Consider the following 19094-nt stretch of genomic DNA (forward strand, 5'->3'; position numbering starts at 1 on the left):
TCTTAATATGTTGGCAGATTGTATAATTATGTTTTACTGACACTTTCTAAACATACTCTTGAAATGACAGCTTAATCTCAAGGGCACAGAACTTTGACAGAAAATCGTCATTTTATATTTCCTGGTAGTTTAGCCATGAACTGGTGGCTTCCCGGAGAAAGTGTTTCAAGGACTGCCTCTTGTAAAGGCTTGCACCCTTGTACTTAGCTCTTATATATTATGAATTTATGTTTATGATTATTATTCATTGCAGAGAAATACATACAAAACTAAGTACATACATAGAAATATTGTTACTTTAAAAAGAAATATGCAGGAATTGAAATAATATGCACTATGGTTTAATGCCTTAATACTTCTGTTACTTCTAAAGTTTGAATGATGTGGAATTATTTTGAGACCTAAATTTGAGTAATTTAATATTTTTGACATCTTACTGTTGTAGATGTACTGCATGCTTTCCTCCATTCTTTTTAAGTTTGGGAGGACAGAATAGCATAACGAAGTACAGAGGGAGTTTCCATCCAAGGCTTTTTTTGCTCCGTTCACTGAGTTGCTTGGCAGCTGATGTGATGGATGGTCCAAGCCGCTGGTCTGCAGGAGTGCACTGACCTTTCCCACTGCTGCGGAGGTCACAAGATGAGCAGCAAAAGTTGGGAATCTTCAGAAAATATATAAAAACTATCGTAATTCTGACTCTGAGGTCTCTTTTACAAGTGAACAATAGCATTTATACATATCACAAAATACTTGCCAGCTCCCTGTGCGTGCAGGTGGGTGTTGTACGCCTGACTTTAAAGGGACTGTGCTAGCTGTCCCCTCCTAAGGGTATGGCCCAGCTTCAGATATGCCACACCACGTTACCATCTCTCGGGTCATTTTTCATTAATAAATTTTGATAAATCCTTGTTCTTGAATTTACCTGACTGAGAATTTGAGATTTTGCTACAAAATAAATAGGGTTTCCTTTCCTCAAAAGACAACTGCTTGAAATGTTTAGATGCCTCATGGTTTTTAGGGTGGAAAGATGATGTTCGAGCAGCTGAAGTTGGCAATGGCATTAGGTATATGCATGCTAATGTATTTTTGTTCTACAGTGTTACAGTAAGTATGCTTTTAACTGGTACTTGTTGAGGAAAGCAGTCTAAACTCTAGTAAAATCTAATATTTATAAAATATGCATTTTTATAACCAGACTTTCTGATCATTGTAGTGGGCAAGTCTTTTAAAATTCCAACTACAGAAAAGTTTTTGGAAGAGGAAAAATAAAATGCATGCTTGGCAGCTTCATTGGTAAGGCCATTACTATGGGCAGAGCAGGGCCGTGTGTCCAGTTAATAGTTGTTTTTTTTTTGTTATGTAGAGCCACTCTGTTTCTGAATAGGAGCCCTACCTGTAAGATTCAGTGTATTAAGCATCTCACACCTTTGATTACTTCACCTTAACTTCTCTTAGAAGGAAGTTCTTTGGTAGCGGAGTGTACAAGTTTGAAGTCTCATTTTGAAACTGAAGGATTTTGGACACTAATTCACCTTGTAATGTCACTTGGATGCAGGCCTCAGAAGTAATTATCATTTTCTTGAGCAGCTTTCTTTTAATGTTACATTGTTTTATTTGGGGCAGAGGATTTATTTTTTTCCTTTCTTAATTGTACTGCTTTCCTTTGCTATCCGAATAGAATTCCATCCATTTTTTTTCCTGATCAGTACATTGACTGGTGGGTATGGCTGGGAAAGATACCAAAGCTCTAAGTGATGTGACTCTTCCATTTATTGCTTGAGAGTTTGCCTAATTTTATTCCAGCTGTATCAGTTCACTTTAAAAGATGCTACTTTTCTCTGTGAATCTGGGTTCACTCATGTAGTCAGCTTTCCATGGTCACAGCACCACAGCTGCTGCCCATAGGCTGGCAAATAGATGATTGCTGTTGGAGGAATGCTACTGCTATACTGAAGTATCATATTAAGTCTCCTATAATTTTGCACTGAACTGTAGATTTACAAGATTTATTTCTGAAAGGGTAAAACCAATTTATAGATCAGAGTCTTGAATGGTTTTAATGCAAGTTCAAACAATACAGCAGAATTTTTAACCCATTGATAGACAGTTGGAATTTCCACACATAGCTAACTTGACTGGTGGAATGACGGACATAACTATTTTCATCATTTTCAGCCTGGAAAACTGTCTATTGTGTGATGAGGGCACAAAGCTAAAGCTCTTCAAGCACAGCATGGATTGCATTTTGGGAATTTAGTCTATTTAGGCGTTTTTAGGGAAAAGGAGTATTGAGCATTTCTCTATTTCATGGCACATATTTATAGAGCTTTCTGTATTCACTGAAAGCTTCTGTTGCTGTAAATGCACGAGCTGCCTGTCACTTCCTAGACGCTTTTCATTCTTTTCCTCCAGGGGCACTTGAAATTTCCATCATACTTAAAGCAAACTAGGTCAAGTTGCTGTAGCTTCGAAGCACTACTGAAGGAAAGATCCTTCAGCAGACACTTTCCCCTCTCTGGGAATGGAAATATGTCTGTCTTCTTGAATTCCTCTGCTTTCACCTTAGGAACATTAACCTGTCATGTAGTTTCTCTCCGTGTTTCTAAGCTGTGATGCATTACGGGGGATGTGTTTCTCCCCCAGCACCCCTGGAAATGTGCAGCAGAGAACTGACTGTGGAAAAGCTCAAAAGAAGGAGGCAATAAGTATTTCTGTGAAAGCATCTGTCAGTTGTACCTTTAGATAATTAAAGCAGGGGATCATAATGGAAATGGTGGTGAGAGTACTTATCCCAGCTTCAGATCTTTCTCACGGTCTTCATCTTACTGGCCAGCACTGATGAAAGTGCCTTTCAGTCACAGTTATTTCAGGAGAAAGGAACACAAAAAGGCATTTGGGGAGTCAGATGAGGGGTAGGCCAGATTTGTTTGGGTCTGGTATCACTTTTGTCCTATTTGGAATAAATCAAATTAAGCATCCCTTCAGGTCAGTAGCTCAAGATATGATTACTTCTTCCCCATGTATGTATTTGTATGTGGCTTTTTAGCCCTTGTAATTGTTTTACTCTATTCACAACTAAAGATAGAGGATACTATCAAAAATATCAGTAGTGTTTTCCTGTCATGGAGGGGTTTTAGTGAGCTCTCAATGTGGGTGTTTCTTTATAGAACATATAGAAGCGTAAGTCCTCATTTGCACTGCAGTAAAATTAGTATAGGAGTTTAGTGCACTAGTAAATCAGTTGTACAACATTGTGGGATAGCGCCTCTCTCCTTAGATGTGGAAACAATGTTTCTTTTTCTTTTTCTGTCTTGTTTTACATCTCTGGGGTAGGATAGTGTTCTTACCTGTCTGCATGCAATATCCAGAAGCTGGTTACTAAGCAAGCAATTCTGGGAGCTGAGAAGCTGACCAAGTGTAGTTTTTCTGCAGTATTATAAAGATGCATATGCTTTAGGAGGCATAATACAATGTCCTTTGATCCATAATTGGGGAGAGAAAGTGATTTGTAGCAGTGCTGCTGTGATGAAAGTACATAAGAAGAGTAGTAATATATACAGCTCTTGAAAATGCTCTGTAAGATGAAGGTATCAAAATAGCGTCCGGCCATCCCAAACAAGAGAAGCCATTTGGATTAAATATTGTTGCTTGTTTACAGAAATATTGTGTATTTAAGGAAAGCAATTTCAAGTTTATTTTTAAAGTAGTATAGTATTTTATTTAGAAAGATTTACTTAATTGAAGTTTCATAACAGCAAAGCAGAGCAATAGTCTAGGCTTGGCAATTTTTCAGAAGCTTCGTTTTACAAAGTGTGAGGTTTTAGTATTTTTATTTTAATACTTGGATACTAAATTATTTTAAACTCTGCTGTTACAAGAAAAGCGGAATAGTGATATAGTGAGCCCTCAGACCAACTGTGTAAAACTCCACCTAGAAAACAAGTTTTACTGGTATTATGGCACTCAATTTCTAGAACAAACCTCTCTCCTATCTTTTTTCCCCCTCTCATTAAAATGAAAACTTATCCAGAATTGGGTGATAAAGAAGGAAAGTCCTCTGTTGCAATAAGAACAAAGAGTTGGCTTTCAGCAGTGGTTTGCAACTCATATATTGTCCTAAGCCCCCATTTGCAACTGCTGTTTGGTTTTGCCTAAATCTGCCTCTTGTGTAAAGCGAGGAAAGTGTCCGCTCTGCCGTAAGGGTGACTTAGTCTCAGCTCCTTTGAGGGCCCTTTGGGTGATGCTGTCTATTTTCTTGCTGGTACCGCCACCACTGAGTGACTTGGCGTGGGCAGCTGTAAAGCCACAGTTCGGCTCTGCCTCTGCTTGTGTGTGTGCTTCAACTGAGTACAGCCTGGATTTGGTGTTGGTGCTCACCTGGAGATGAGCAGCGGGGAATGAGTGCACAGCCCTAAATGTCTTTCATAATGCGCCGCTGGATGGTGGGTTTTGCTTTGAATGATGGGGTGCTACAGGACCGGGGTGAACTCGAATGTGGAATTGAGAGGATGACAACAGCACACAGGACTCTGCCGGTTTCCTGATGGTATTTTAGAGTGGCAAAAAGTGAGGATGAGATAGTCCAAGCAAAATAAGCTGTGAAAGTTACATTTTCTTTCCTGCTTTGTAGTGATTCATCACCACAAGAATAAAGACAAAATCTTTCATTGTTTTACAGTGTACTCACTGTACTCATCTAGTCTTCAAGTAAGAGCACTAATGACACACTCCAGGCCTAGCAAGAGAAAAAAATGTATGTGAAAACAATTCCAAAAAATCTTCTGATTTGGAGTGTTGGGTGACATCCTTTCCCCACTGCACATGTGCACTTACTACTTCCATGGCTGTCACGCTGCTATGTTGGGGTGTCAATGATCAGGCACATCAGAAACTCATTACAAACCATCTGAGGAGGCCTGATTGAAGCTTCTGCAGTTCAGTGGTTCATAACTCTTGGATCAGGCACTTGTTTTAAACGCAGCATATAATTTTCCCAGTTTCTTACGCAGTACCTATCATCTTCTTCCTGTTCAACCATGCCTATTCTCAAAGGAACCAATACCTTGGTGCAGGATGCAATAACATCGCTTTTTGTGGGCAGTTAACCTTTCCTCTTGAAGCATCTTGATGTCTGGCTTGCATTTGTACTGCAATCAAACCCTTTGCCAAGACCTTAAATGCCTTTCCTGCAACAATTCTGGTGCTGTATACTAAATGACTTTTGATTAATTGTGTGCTTTGTGCTTTGGTACACTGCCCATAATTTCAATTATTTTTACAGACTCTAATCTCCCAGAAGAGCCATGTAAGTGTGATAGAAGCCTTGCTTATTTAGCTGTATGCCTAACCTGTTTTTCTTATTATTAGACTACCTTTTATTCTATATGATTTTTCTTGAACAATAAAACTGCTTTCTCACACAGAGGGTAGAAGACAGTATTTCTTTGACAAGGAGTCAAGGAGCTGGTTAAAAAATATGCCATTGTTTCCTTCAGGAAGCACCAACCTATACTTTGCCCTACAGTTGGAACAAATACTTATTAACAGGAAGCTTCATCCGATAGACCTAAGCTAACACAAACAGAGCATTTGCACTTTGTCTGTTGAAGGTTTTTTGATGGCAAGTGACAGCTGAGAAAAGTGATCTGTCTGCTGGCTCGCCCTGTGTAGGACACAACAGGGAGGAAGCGCGTGTTGTGCAGGAAACTGCTGTAGGCAGTTCCTGGAGGGGATCCTGCTGCTCGGCAGGAGCGCGAGTGGAATCTCCTCTGCTGGGGATCCTCATGCCACAGGAAGGTGGGCAGATCGGAAGGGACTGTACCCCTTCTTTCTTCCCCTGCCTCAAAAAAGAGAAAAAGATAAGACAAATGCTTAGAGGAAATGATGCAAAGAGCCTATGTGGCTAGAAATGTAAACCCCACCTTTCTTTTTTGTTGTTATTAGGGCTAGGGTATGTTTGAGCAGTTTTTGGTTTTGTTTTATTTTTCCACTTGTTTCATCTTCAGCTATGGTTTATGTATATTACTGGTCTCTTCTAACTCCTTGTTACAGTGTTTGTTTGTTTTTTTTTCTTCATACTTTGCCCTATTTAGTGGATCTAGACTCAAACTAAAATGTATGTATTTTCGGAAGTTAAATGATTCTCACCTAAGCAAGTTAGCTGAACTGGTTAGGCAGCACAACTAATGCAGATATTATGCAATTTTCATTCAAGGATTAGAGAGTTTACAGCCATACTCTGGAAGAAAAATACATGTGTTAATAAAAATGTCAAAGTTGGCCAAAGGTATGGGCAAAGATTAACTGAAGTACAGGGCTTCTTTATTCTAATCATGTACCTTCACCAGACCATTCTCTTGAAAACAAACAGTTTGGCTTTTTTTTAGTGGAAGAAGTGATGGAGGAACTCTAACATCCACCAGCTGCATAATTAAATACTCATTTAGTCTTCTGTTAGCAGACTGGCACTGTGCTCTGGTAGTTTACAGTCATGACAGAATTAGTGTCTTTCCAGTGTTCAGTTCAGAGTTGCTAAAGAGTTCAGCGTAAGACCTACACATACAAGAAATTTATATGTGTGAATTTCATTAGGGTTGAAATTTTTCTCTGCATGGCGCAATACTGTTTCTTTTTTTTAAAAAAAATCTGAGTTTCTTACTTTTAAAAGTACCAGTGGTATTTATATTTGTCACTATACCTTGGTGATGATCTCATAAAATAAGTTGCCATCCTGTATTAGCTTCTTGGCAATGCTGTTTATGATCTAGAGTCCTTTCCTTTCTCTTACTATCAGCTGTCCTCCATTTGGCAAGTTCTACCTAGTCCCTTTCTAACTTCTGCCTTTAATTAGAATTTTTTTCCTCAAGCAATCACCAAATGCTTGAATGAAAGAACAAGAAAGGTCTGGTGCCGAGCTGCAGTAAGAAATTACTTGATATGGACTAGTATGAATGTTTACCTAGCTGCACTGTGGAAATAACTGGGCAGTACTGCATGAGGTGGTCAGGGATTTATGTTGACTTGTAGTAATATAAACCTGTTCAGGTTTTTTGTCAGGATTTTCCTGATGAAAATTGAGTAAGGAATGACTTGTCTGGCCTGGAACTGGACAGAATATATGACAAAGTAAAAGAGTGATCCCCTGGCATCAGCATGTGTCTTACCTGAAGTTGTCGGTCTATATCCTCATTTAAGTAATTCTTTTTGTTACCTGGAAAGCTATGTCCTTTATGATCCCATTGACCTTTGTGCTTACAATCAGAAAAGTGTCAGTATGCATAAGTTCTGGAGATGAAAGATGAAGTAATGATGCTGTCTTATGTTTTAATTAACTAACATGAAGTGGATATACAGCAGCATTATAGTTTGCAGATTATTATGATCTAGATAAGAATTTGCCCATATTTAATCTGCACTCTGACATTGCTCATTTTCAATGTCATCCTTCTAGTTCTTGTAAAGCCATGTGCTTAGAGGAAGTTAAATTTGTATGACAGAGTGTTTTAAAAAGATGGACCCAATTTGAAATCACTACATCTCTGCAACCACAAATTCGACTCTTGTCTTGATGCTGAGCATTTATAAAAAGGTTACTAAAACTTGTCAACTCCTTAAACTTTTTGTAAATTTTAGTGTAATTGTAACACGTTGCCATCATGAAATACACTGTTTTGAAATTTGGTCCATCTTTTTGAAACACCCTGTACTTCGTTTATCTGTGAAACCTGTGGCAGTTAAAAGGTAAATGGCAAAGAAGTGATTTATTCTGTAAAAACTGACCAAACGATACCCCACAAAGCAAAAAAACAGGCACACTCCCTGAGTTACAGGGTTGCTGAGGAGGTTGTATGGTTGGTGACTGATCGTGCCTGTGACTGAACAGAGCTGTGCATTCAAAGAAAGACAATGCAGTTGCCCTAAAGTCAGGTGCAGGCAGAGGGTCAAGAAGGAGGCTTATGTAGAATGTTACTAAAGACATAGAAGGACCCAAAATATGGGTTTTTTTATTTACAGAATATTTGTTTTTTAGTTTCAGTAATTTTCTCCAGTAGACAGAGAGGATGAACTACAACTAGCCATTGACCTCATACTAAAAATAAGAGCACGGATCCAGCAATTGTAAGCTAAAGAGGTGTTCCCTGTATACAACTGATAGTTAATCCCTTCAAGACTGATAGCTGTAATGAATAAAAGCTTTTTGAAAGTAAAGAACATGCTTAAACTGGCTCTTATGTTGAACAAGGAAAAACTGTCTGTCTTCCTGCAGGGTTAGAGCTCAACCTGGGTGTGTATATAAACTGAGCTGAACTTTGCATCTCCCTTCTCATATTTTAAATGTTTTTGAGGGTTCAGCTTAATTTAGGACCTAATGCCAACCTTTTCCAGCTTCATGGAAAGACTCCCACTGACAGTATGTAAGAAACACTGCAAAAAGGAATAAAATCTACCCACATCTTAACACTGGTTTTGATAATGATGGCTATGTGTGCATGAGGCTATATTATTCTGGTGAGTAAGTACTTCCAGCTTGTCTAGTGCACCTTTTTTTTCCTGGTCGTATCACTGGACATATTTTATAAAACTTTATCAGTTCTCCTACCTGTGACATTTACTAAATGAGCATTGTTATCTCTCTGTAAGTGGTTAATTTTTCCTTTGATCATTCCACACATTGTTTCAAGCCACAAAAAAGACATGTGAATGTTCTAAAACAATTGTTAAATACAGAAAAAAAAAGCAGTAGCTCAGGGCTGGAGGCTGCAAAGTATTGATAGCTACCTGTGGTGTGTCAGGTTTCTGCAGCTGCCAGTGAGGTCAGTGGAAAAGCCCTAAGTCTGGATCTCTTCTGAAAGTCAAAATATATCCTAGAATAGTATGAAACCATTAAATCCACCTTTAGCTCTTAAAATATTTCCTATATATTGTGCATATACTAGCTGGTCATGTTTACCTGTCAGCTGTATGATTCTTTCCTGGAAATGCTCTGTCATATTAGGCCTATTTGAGACAAAAAAAGTATGTAACTCATCCGACTGATTTCACAGAGTAAGCCGAATTTTATTATTTGTTACATGTTTGCCCATGTACACACATCTGTGCACACACTATATTGTGTAACTCTGTATACACCTGTGTCTGTATATGTGCTTTTCTCTTTACTGGTTGGTATAGCATAGGCAGGCATCTCAAGTGTATCTACAGGCTCGGATGTACAGCGGCTCCAAGTGTTACCGGGGTCTGCATGCTGGGGTGTTTTGTGTGCACTGAGGTAGCCTCACTTCTGGGTATGACTCTGCCAGGTGTGCAGCTCCTGTAAGAACTGAGCTGAAAAGCTGAAAAGAAACTGGCTTCTGGTAAAGCAGCGCTGGCTGAGAGGACATGGGTCACCTTGTAATAGTCTGCTGAAAACGGAGTCTGTGAAGGAAAACATCTGCTGCTTTGTGCCAGTGTCCACGTAGCTTTACTAGTGGTTTCATGGTTTCACATTCAGAAGTGCAGAAATGATCAGATACTTGCAAAATTCTTACTATTAAAAAGAAATGTAGCACTGTTAGATATGAGTTAACTACAAAGCTGAGTATTCTTGAGTGCATCTACTGATGCAGTATCTGCAATTTATCTAGTGCGGGCAGATGCTGCTTTGGAACCTGGTACAGCAATATGAAAGACTTCACACGCTATCGCCTCATCTCTAGTGCTTGCTTGGCCCCACAATCTAAGAGATCAGAGCTGATGAAAACCTGAACTCCTGGCTGCTCTGCTTCCTTTCTTGAAGATGGTCACATTTGTGCATAGAGTGTAAACAAGAAATTGGTTTCAGGAGAAAAAAATTCGGTGCTTTCCAAGAAATCAAGCCTTTTCCAACTGCTAGAGTTAAAGAAATTCCAGTGTTCTGCTGTCTGTCTCTCCGTTAGTGGAAAAAAGATATTCTACTGGAGTTGTTAGGGCAGATAAAACAGTGAATGTTTGTTCTGCTATGCCATACACAACCGGTGAAATCAGCATGGGCCTGTATGCTTAGGAATGTGTTCCAGAGTGGCTGATGCTACTGGTTAAACCGTTCGTACATCTTAGATCTTTAAGTCCCGGCATGATATTATATGGGAGCTAAGGTATTTGTAATTTTTTACTGTGAGGCAGAGAAGCGAGGCTGGCTAAGTAACATGCTTTTTCACTTGTTATGTAGCAGCTTGGCTACAACCCAATTAAGAGTAAATGACTGTTCTGTGAAGTCTAATGAGTGTTTTGGGATTAGTGTGTACACTGGATAGCCTACATTCAGTTTTCTTAATTTAAATGTCAGTGTTTAGAGCCTTCACCCACTCAGCAGTTGAAATAACTAAACGTTTTGTGCGTTAACTTGTTTCACATGGATATAAATTGCTCCCTGTAGGTGTCCGATGTCTTTCTACTGACAACAGATCTTTGACACATAGGTGAGCCTTAGTTTGTCTGAAATGAACGTCTCTTAACTTAGCTATCGGGAATTATGTGGTTGATTAAAGTAGGGCTGACGCATCCGTCTACTAGGAATTTGTCTAATGCTGCATCTTGTAAGGTTGGTTTCAGTTGCCCATTAGTTAGTATAATATTAACTGGTTGGATGAACAGTTTACATGCTTAGCATCTTTATCACGGTGAGTACCCTTTTGGGAAAAAGTAGTAATAGTGATCATGGTAAAGTGATACGAAAAGTGATAAGGTTATTTTGGACATGGGAAAATTGTAATGTTTGCATTGAAAAAATACACCAGTTTGGGGGCTTTGAACTTTCATCTTCTGTTGTTAGGGTTGTACCTTTGATTTTCCCTGTGAAAAGGAAATGAACAGCAGGCTGATGCCAGAGGAGGACAACGTATTTATTTTATCTCTTAATTTCGCACCCTCTGTTCCTTACGTGCAATTTATCTAGTCTCAGAAGCAAAATAGTAATGCCAGTGTGACAGGGTTAGGAGCTTAGCTGTGGTGCTCCACTGGAACGGCTGTGCCACTGGGGTTTGTGGGCATCTTCTCTCTAATGCCCAAGAAATGGACAAGAAGCAGCAGTATCTGTCTGAACAACATGTTTGTTTCACTTGGGATGATGAGCATATGTAGGTACGAAGGTGTCTTATGCTTCAGCCTGGAAAGAGCACAACAATAAATTTCAAGAGTTTTTCTGGGTGTGAAAAAATAAAATTAGGAAGACTGAAATGGGTCCATGTGCATGAAAACCCATAAAAGTAGGTAGTGTGGTGACCAGCATGTGATACAGTTCTTACGTCAGCCCTCAGTTCCTCTAATAGTAACAAGCAAAGACATTTGGCAAACGTTTACCCTGAGCTTATCTTCCTGTCACTTAGGCACACAAACTTTCACCTTTAATCCGTATCAGGTTCTGTTTAGTCGTGTTTGTTTAGAAGTACAGAAATGGGATAGGCTTTGCTTTGGTGCCCTCTTGTGGTTTCATGTATTGGTTGACTTACACTTTTAACAAAGTCTATTCATATTAAGAGATATAAGTATTAATTGTTGCTGCTCAGGGTGTATTCAGGCAGCTTACACCATCCCATGCAACTCATTGTTTGCTTTGAACTGGTATTCCTATGTATGTTGGACTTTTCATCCGGAGACCCTTAACTACCTCTGTGTAACCGGACCCATTTATGTTCATGTTGTCACGTGTATCAGTCTTAAGTAATTGTGGGACTATTGCAGATAGAAGGGCTGGACACTTGAGGAGCTTTGGTGTTATGTTTCAGATGGCTGGTTCATCTTTGCACTCCCCTGCCTTGCCTACACACCTTATTTCTATTTCAGAATGGTCCAAGTTAGAGATACAAGGCAATATGAGAAGATTTTAAAGATAAATCAGAAACACCCACGTGTTTATACTTTACCTAGGTAAAAGTTTATTCTCATATGTGTGTTTGTGTTGATATGTGATTATCTCTTTTCTATTAACTTCATTATTGCTTACTAATTTTATTTTTGTACCTAATTACCTACAAACTGCCTCTCCATGATTTTGTAATGCGTTTAAAATATCATTTGCCTATGTGTGCATTTGACTTACATGTGCCATAGTTTGAAGCGATCATTGGGCAGTCTAGCTTATAATGTCAACCGTGACACATTTTTGTTTTCTTGGGTGTTTGGCCTTTCAAAAGATTGACCTAATTAAGTTCTCACTTATGTGAACAAAGATAAAGGCTCTGGGTGACTTCAGCTGAATTGTGCCGGTTCGCAGCCCCTGGTGTCTTGTTTTAGTATTTCTCGTGTTGAGTTCAGTTTTATTAATTATGTCTGTGTCTCTTTTTGAAACATGACATGAGCAATGAAGAAAACTTAAAACATTCCCTTGTTAAATGCAGACTTAGTTGATGGGGATATTTTTCTCAGTTCTGTTGAGACAAGCAACACCAACCCTTTGTGCTTGACAGAAACTCACTGCAAAATCCAGTAACTAAATCATGCCTTTCTTATAGATCTCCAAAACTGTTAATGAGGGTTTTTTCCCTCAGGAAAGCAGGCAGCTGGGCTGAGTTTGGTGCAACTCCCTGGCTGTCCTGAATCTTACCTTGGGAACCAGGACCCTCTCTTGCAGGGGGGACCAGGGAACAAACCCTTATATTCCCACTCTCTCTCTGATAGTTGCTTTGAAATTTTGTTTTATATGAAAATGGAATCAGTCCTAGATTTTGTTTCAGGTGCTAAATGTCAGTTTTTATTTATCTGGGGCCTTTTGAGGATTGATGTTAAAAGGCAGTGTGGGCAGAGCCTGTGAATCTCTGGTTAGCTGAATTTCTCTTTGCAGTGTGTTAGAATTTGGAACAGCAAAAAGGCAAATATTTGAAATGTGTTGGGGAGTTGTGCGGTGGTGATTCAGCTGTAGTGGCTTCTACAATGGGAAGGAACAAGGATGCTGTTTTCCTGTGAGGCCAGGAAACAGCAAGTCTTAGAGGTAGGCTAAAGGTTCTGTTATCGTGCAGTTTCATTTGATAATCTCCAACCCAAGAACTCAGTGTCTGAAGAGAAATCAACTATCCAGCGTGAAGGAGGATCTCTCAAAAGTTAACAGCAGAGTTTTAAGATAACCTAATACTGATCTGTGTGTACATAGAATTTGTAATGACATAATTATCTGTCCTCCCTCTAGGTTCTTAATAGACTGCACTGCATTATTTTTATATTATTTTCTTTTTATTTACAGCTTCCTTATTGTGCTGATATGCCTTATCTTCAGTGTGCTTTCTACAATCGAACAGTATGCAGCTCTTGCTACAGGGACGTTATTTTGGATGGTATGTATGTGATTGATGCATGTTAGTTCTTAATGTGCAAATTCTCATCTCCTGAGCCAATAACAAGCAGAATGTTTCTTATGGTTTAATTTATAAGAGGTTTTTGTGCTTTTCCCTAATGAGTCTGTAAATTAAGCTTGAGTGTCTCATATTGCTCAGAGTAATCCATTTATCAGCCATACTGAGGACCAGACACCTGATTATAGTGTGGGGGAAAGTAAGTGGGAAACCTCTCCTTTAGATGATGTCAGATCCAGCTTTCTTTCTCAAGTGGAAAATTCATGTATATTCATTGACTTTGGAGTTAAGACAACTTGCTCTATCTGTCTTACGCACTTTCCCTTCAGCAGAGAAAAAAATAGTTACCTTTTATTATAGTACCCTAGTGCTGCAGCAGATATTTATCAAGAAATGGTCCAACAGTATTACTGTCCTGCTAGGTTAGATTTCATCGAAGAGCCTTAGTTGTGAAGCTGGAGAACCCTGAGTTTAAATGTGCAACAAATTTATAAATTTGTTATACCTTCGTGGGTTACCACCTGCTAAATCGTTGATTTCTCTGTAAATAAATGACCATTATTTTACTTGTGTAAATGCTGCTGTTCTATTAAGAAAATGCTAACGAAAAATTTAAATGCTTTTTCAAACTAGTTCCTGTAGCAGTGCACTAGTAATATCATTGTTATGTATGATATCATTATTAATATTAAAAAGTTCACTTAAAACTCCCGTCAATTATAATAAATTTCATCAGTTTATCTATTCAATATGCTAAGGTTTTATACCTAATATGAATGCCATGTATTAAATTTAGTGTCATTTAAATTTAAGGTATCTTCCTGCCTGGTATATTATTTTTGATCTGTAAGATATTTGAACTCATAAGTGTAACATTATAGTTAGTTGCCAGCTGAAAGGGTCTATACTTGTATTTCTGCATTCGGTACCTTTTTTCATTTTGTAGTTTGGGGTTTTCGTTTTGTATAGATTTAAGGTTGACATGATGCTTCATTTTTTTTTTTTTTTTCCCCTCTGTGAAATCATGGAGCTCATTTTGTGTGTTCATACTGTATGCAGTATGTATTGTCTGCAGGTGTGAAATACATTCAGTGTAATATGTATGCAATGCTTTCAGGGTTATATACAATATATGTAATATCCTGTATGTATTGAGTGTCCATACTATGCTGTATTATCTTGCTTTCTAAGTAGTGAGAATGAGTGTTCCTCTTCTATATCATGAGAAAAACTGCAGTTAATTTTTAGCATTGAAATTCTACTGTCATGGTTTCTTGGGAATTCAGTAGTTGTTTGTTTATTCAGTGTTGGCGTATTGTTTTCTTAAAGGATAAACTGTGGTAATTTTTAAGAAACTGAAGGGATTACAGCCAAAAGCAACAGATAGGCCAGTGTGTTCTCCGCTCTATCCAGTTTTGGTGGGACTTCCAAAGGAATCGTGGCACCTTGCAACACACAAATAAATGTCACAGTCTGCTTCGTGATAGCATCTAAACTGTAAAATTTCCTATTCTGTCTTAAAATTTTACATTCACTCTAATATATCATTACCAGCTGTCAAAATTAGATGCAACTGGATTCTTAAGGGGGGTGTTAATCACAGATGACAGGTTGAAGAGAAGCTGTAAAATGCAAAGAAAGAAGTAAAATAAAGTGTAACAGCAGACAAGGATTAAAAAACAAAACAGGAAGAAGCAAAATGCAAGCTTCCAAACTCAATGGTAATGTAAGGAGACTTATTAAAGCTTAGGAGAACACTCTTTCTACTGCTTTGCAGTGGTTGTGTTTGAGAGGAACTTTTAGTTACATCACAATAATAGTTTTAATTGGGAGCCAGACAATTAAAGTAGGTAACATTGTCAGGGTAGGTGAGCAAAGAAGGGCAAACAAGTTGATTTACAAACTAATTCTGAGTGAGAGGGACCTCAGAGGAGCAGCACTGTAGCAGCAGCCTACCAGAGGAGTATGGGAAGCTTGAAAGAAGAGTTTTCTACTTGGGCTTCACTGGGACAGTGAGAAGGAGAGGAGGGAACTTTGGCCATGTGGAATTTGAGGTTTATGAGACCTCAAGTTGTTCCATGAAACGAGTTATACTGCCTGAGTGTATGCCCTGTGAGATTAAAGTAACACTTGGAGACCTTTAACTCCTTTTTTTGAAGACTATAAAAAATTGAGTCCACCTTTCCCTGTCTGCTCTCAAAGGGAAAATTACTGAACCTTTGTCAAGAACAGGCTGCCTTTTATTGAGACATAATTTCTTATGTAGGGTAGAATTCTCTCCAAATGAATTCTGCTTTGTAGTAAATCAAATATAAGGCTGAGAGAGTTCATGGTATCAAATGTGTAGTGCCATGTTTTGAAATTTTGCTTATTTGAGATTTGTGGACTTGTATTCTGGCGGGGGTGAGGAGAGGCTTTGACCAGGCAGCCTTAGGTCTGGAAATTTGAGAAATGATTCTATCATGCTGAATGTCTGGAAGTTAGTGCTCAGTCAGCACGTGGGTATGCTGAGCCGAACAGCCTCACGTAGCAAGTCTGATTAGGTGAGTTTACTGCACAGGCACAGTAAATCTGATTCACATTGAAAATGAGATGGAATAACTGTAAAAGCGTGTGTGTGTTATGTGCACACTACTGTTGTTACAGAATCCCTGCTGCAGCCCAGTTGTGAAAATGCACGTTGGGAAAAGTACAGAATCTGTTTCTCCTGACTGAAAAATCATTCAGACAAGACCCTTGAAAACACTCACAATTAAGAGCTATATTGCTTTGTTTCCTCCACATAGCCAAAGCATTTTGCTCTGACCTTGTGAAAGATCTAAGCACCTGCACAACTTCAGCAGATAGTCTTTTTAAAACCAAGGAGACTGGTGACAAGAAAGTTATAGATGAAAGCTGAGCATGCCCTTTTTCATGAACAAGAATTTCATTCTTCAAATAATATAGTCATACAAGATATTACAATTATATGAAAATAAGAGCTAAAAAGGTGGTTGAGATTATATGTATGTATTTTTCCTTTTTATTCTGGAGCTGCTTGTCTTATAATATCACCTCCCACTACCAGAGGAGGAAATAATAGAATCGTTTAGGTTAGATAAGAGTCCAGCTGTTAACTTAAGGCTGCCAAATCCACTACAAAACCTTGTCCCTAAGCACCTCATTGATACATCTTTGAAACACCTCCAGGGATGGTGAGTCCACCACTTCCCTGGGCAGCCTGTTCCAATGCCTGACAACCCTTTTGATGAAGAAATTTTTCCTAATGTCCAATCTAGACCTTCCCTGGCACAACTTAAGGCCATTTCCTCTTGTCCTATCACTTGTTACTTGGGAGAAGAGACCAACACCCTCTATGCTACAACCTCCTTTCAGGTAGTTGTAGACAGTGATAAGGTCTCTCCTCAGCTTCCTTTTATCCAGGCTGAACAGCCCCACTTCCCTCACCTGCTCCTCTTAAGACTTGTGCTCCAGGCCCCTCACCACACCAGATGTTACGTTATCAGTAATTTCAAAGCATTTAAAAATGCTTTTGTTTTTCACAACAGTAAGAAAAATACAAGCTTAACGTTGGAAAAATAAACAAGGAAAAGTTTATATGTGTTCTAAGTGGTGTTCCAGTTTTAGACAAAAAGTTTTACAATTAGCTGTTGAATCTTTCTCTGCTTGTCACCACACTTCACAAGGCAAAGACCCTTGCTGAAAGCTATCCCTAAATGCAGTTGTAATGGGAGATTAGGAGAGAATTGGCCTTTTGTTAGTTTCCAGAATGCAGTGAAAACTGTTTAAATTTGCATGTGTTTAACGTTTTTTCACTAGATGGTGCTGTTGGAGGGGTTTGACTCCGGTTACACATGGGCACTTGCCCAGCGTGAGCTGGAGTCTGAGCCAAGACTCTGAAAGGACCATCATTTTGAAGGGTATATATGTACACTTGGCCCATTTAAAATAGTGGTGTGGGAGAGCTTTTGCCATGACTCATAAAAAGAATGTGGTATATCTGTGTAAAAATTGATTTTGAGACTACAATATTTAAACTACGGAAAAAAGTAATTCAGAGATGTATGTTCCCAGAGAGGCCGTATTTTTCTTTTATTTTCATAAGCAAGGATTTTATAGTGCCAGAACACAGCAGAATGCTGTTATCTCAGCATGATCTAAGAAAATCCAAGTGCTTGATCCAAGGGGATTAAGTATTCTGCTGAACCAAGGGATATTTAGTGTGCCTGAAAAAGCTATTTTCTGGTAGGAATCTCATTTCAGTATTGATTCCAACAAAAAAAAAAAAAAAGGAAGAGTATGTTTTTATGATGAAAGTAATGAAAGTATAAGCTCTTTCCAGCTTTCTGTTTTGAGTTCCTTTTCTACTTTAACATACTTCTTACTGAAGAGATTAAGCGGTTATTGAACATTAAATAGACTATCAATTAAGATAAAAGTAATAGTTTTGGGTGGTTAACATTTATGTTATTGGCATTGAAATTATTCCTACAGTGAAGAGAAAGTGGCACTGAGTCTGGGCCTAAAAGAAATCTAGATTTTTTTTAAAATTTTTCTTTTTTTTGGTATGAGCCTTCGGTTTTTTTTGCTGGAGTGTTTTGTGAGTATTGTAAGAAAGAAAAATACCTACAGCTTTTGATTCTGAAGATGGTCTTCACAGAAAACAAATGGTTCAAAGTTGTTCCATCGTTTATTTTTTCTGATTACCTTTCTTGGTTAAGAATGCCAAGACAGAGACTTACAATCTGGACATTGGTGCATTTTCATCTATTGGAAAAATTAAGGGGGATTAATGTCTGTAAAGGGTGCCTGGTGGTAGCTCTACAGGCTGGTCTAATTTATAGATTCTGAAGAACAACTGGAGCCGAGAAAGTGAAAAATTTGCCTCTGCAGCCTTAGCCGTGTCCCCTGGTCTGACCAAAGAGTGAGCTGGTGCAGAAGATGTGTGAATGCTGGACTTGCGTTCTTCAATCCTTTTCCTTTGCTGGAAATGCAGACTGACCTGCCCAGGGACTCACTTGCTGCAGCATTTCCTCTCTGTCATTCCACTGACAGCTGAGGTTGAGAATCCCAGCTTTCATTTGAAATCAACTTCTCTACATTTTAAAGTAAAAAGCCAGATGTGAGTGATTCGAAGGCTCGGAAACATGAACAGAAATGAAAATCACCCTCTTCCTTTTAATTAGGTGGCAGTACAGTTAGTAGCTGGAACACGGAGCTTCCTCGGAATCTGAACCCCAGTGTTTCTCGTTGAGTTTCAGTCTGTGGTTCTGATGTTTGTAGCCGAACTGTACTGGCAGATAACGTGAGTGCTTCTAATCTGCTTCATTGCAAAATCAGCTGCGTTGGTTTGAAATGCTGCTGGTAGTAACATCTTAACTTTTTCCAGCTGTTCGCAAAGCAATCGCCTGTCAACTCCCCTGGTCTGTACAGGAGAATTATGTGTTTAATGTAAATGTGATGTTAAAGGGATTGAATTGATTTGGTTCAGAAGGTTGTGTGAACATGCTTTTAGTCCAGCTTAAATTCTGCTTTATGTCCATTGTGAACAGGTCTGAGGGAGCCAAATCAGGAGCTTCTAAAAATGGGAATAAGATTGTCTGTTAGGGACAGCTGAACCAATTTAATGAAATGGACTTAAAACTAACAAGAAACAAAAACAACCCACCCTGTTGTTACTGTTTGGTGTAGATGACGTCTGAGCTGAAAAAGAATGCCAAGAAGGATCAAAGAGGTGATATGGAAGGAAAGTATGCTAAGACAAGTAAAGGAAAATGAGCTGCTTTTTTGTTG

At 38.7% G+C, this 19094-nt stretch overlaps 1 protein-coding gene across 3 annotated transcripts in view; it reads left to right on the forward strand.

Moving 5' to 3' along the window:
- KCNQ1 (potassium voltage-gated channel subfamily Q member 1) overlaps positions 1–19094 on the forward strand; it is a 353917-nt gene that overhangs the window by 38204 nt on the left and 296619 nt on the right. For all 3 annotated transcript variants that reach the window (XM_082057566.1, XM_082057567.1, XM_082057568.1), the window contains exon 2: positions 13193–13283. In XM_082057566.1, coding sequence (XP_081913692.1) covers positions 13193–13283 — 91 coding nt within the window. The remainder of the gene's footprint in view (positions 1–13192; positions 13284–19094) is intronic.

Source organism: Streptopelia decaocto (assembly GCF_964273445.1).
Source record: "Streptopelia decaocto genome assembly, chromosome: 7".
NCBI lineage: Eukaryota > Metazoa > Chordata > Aves > Columbiformes > Columbidae > Streptopelia > Streptopelia decaocto.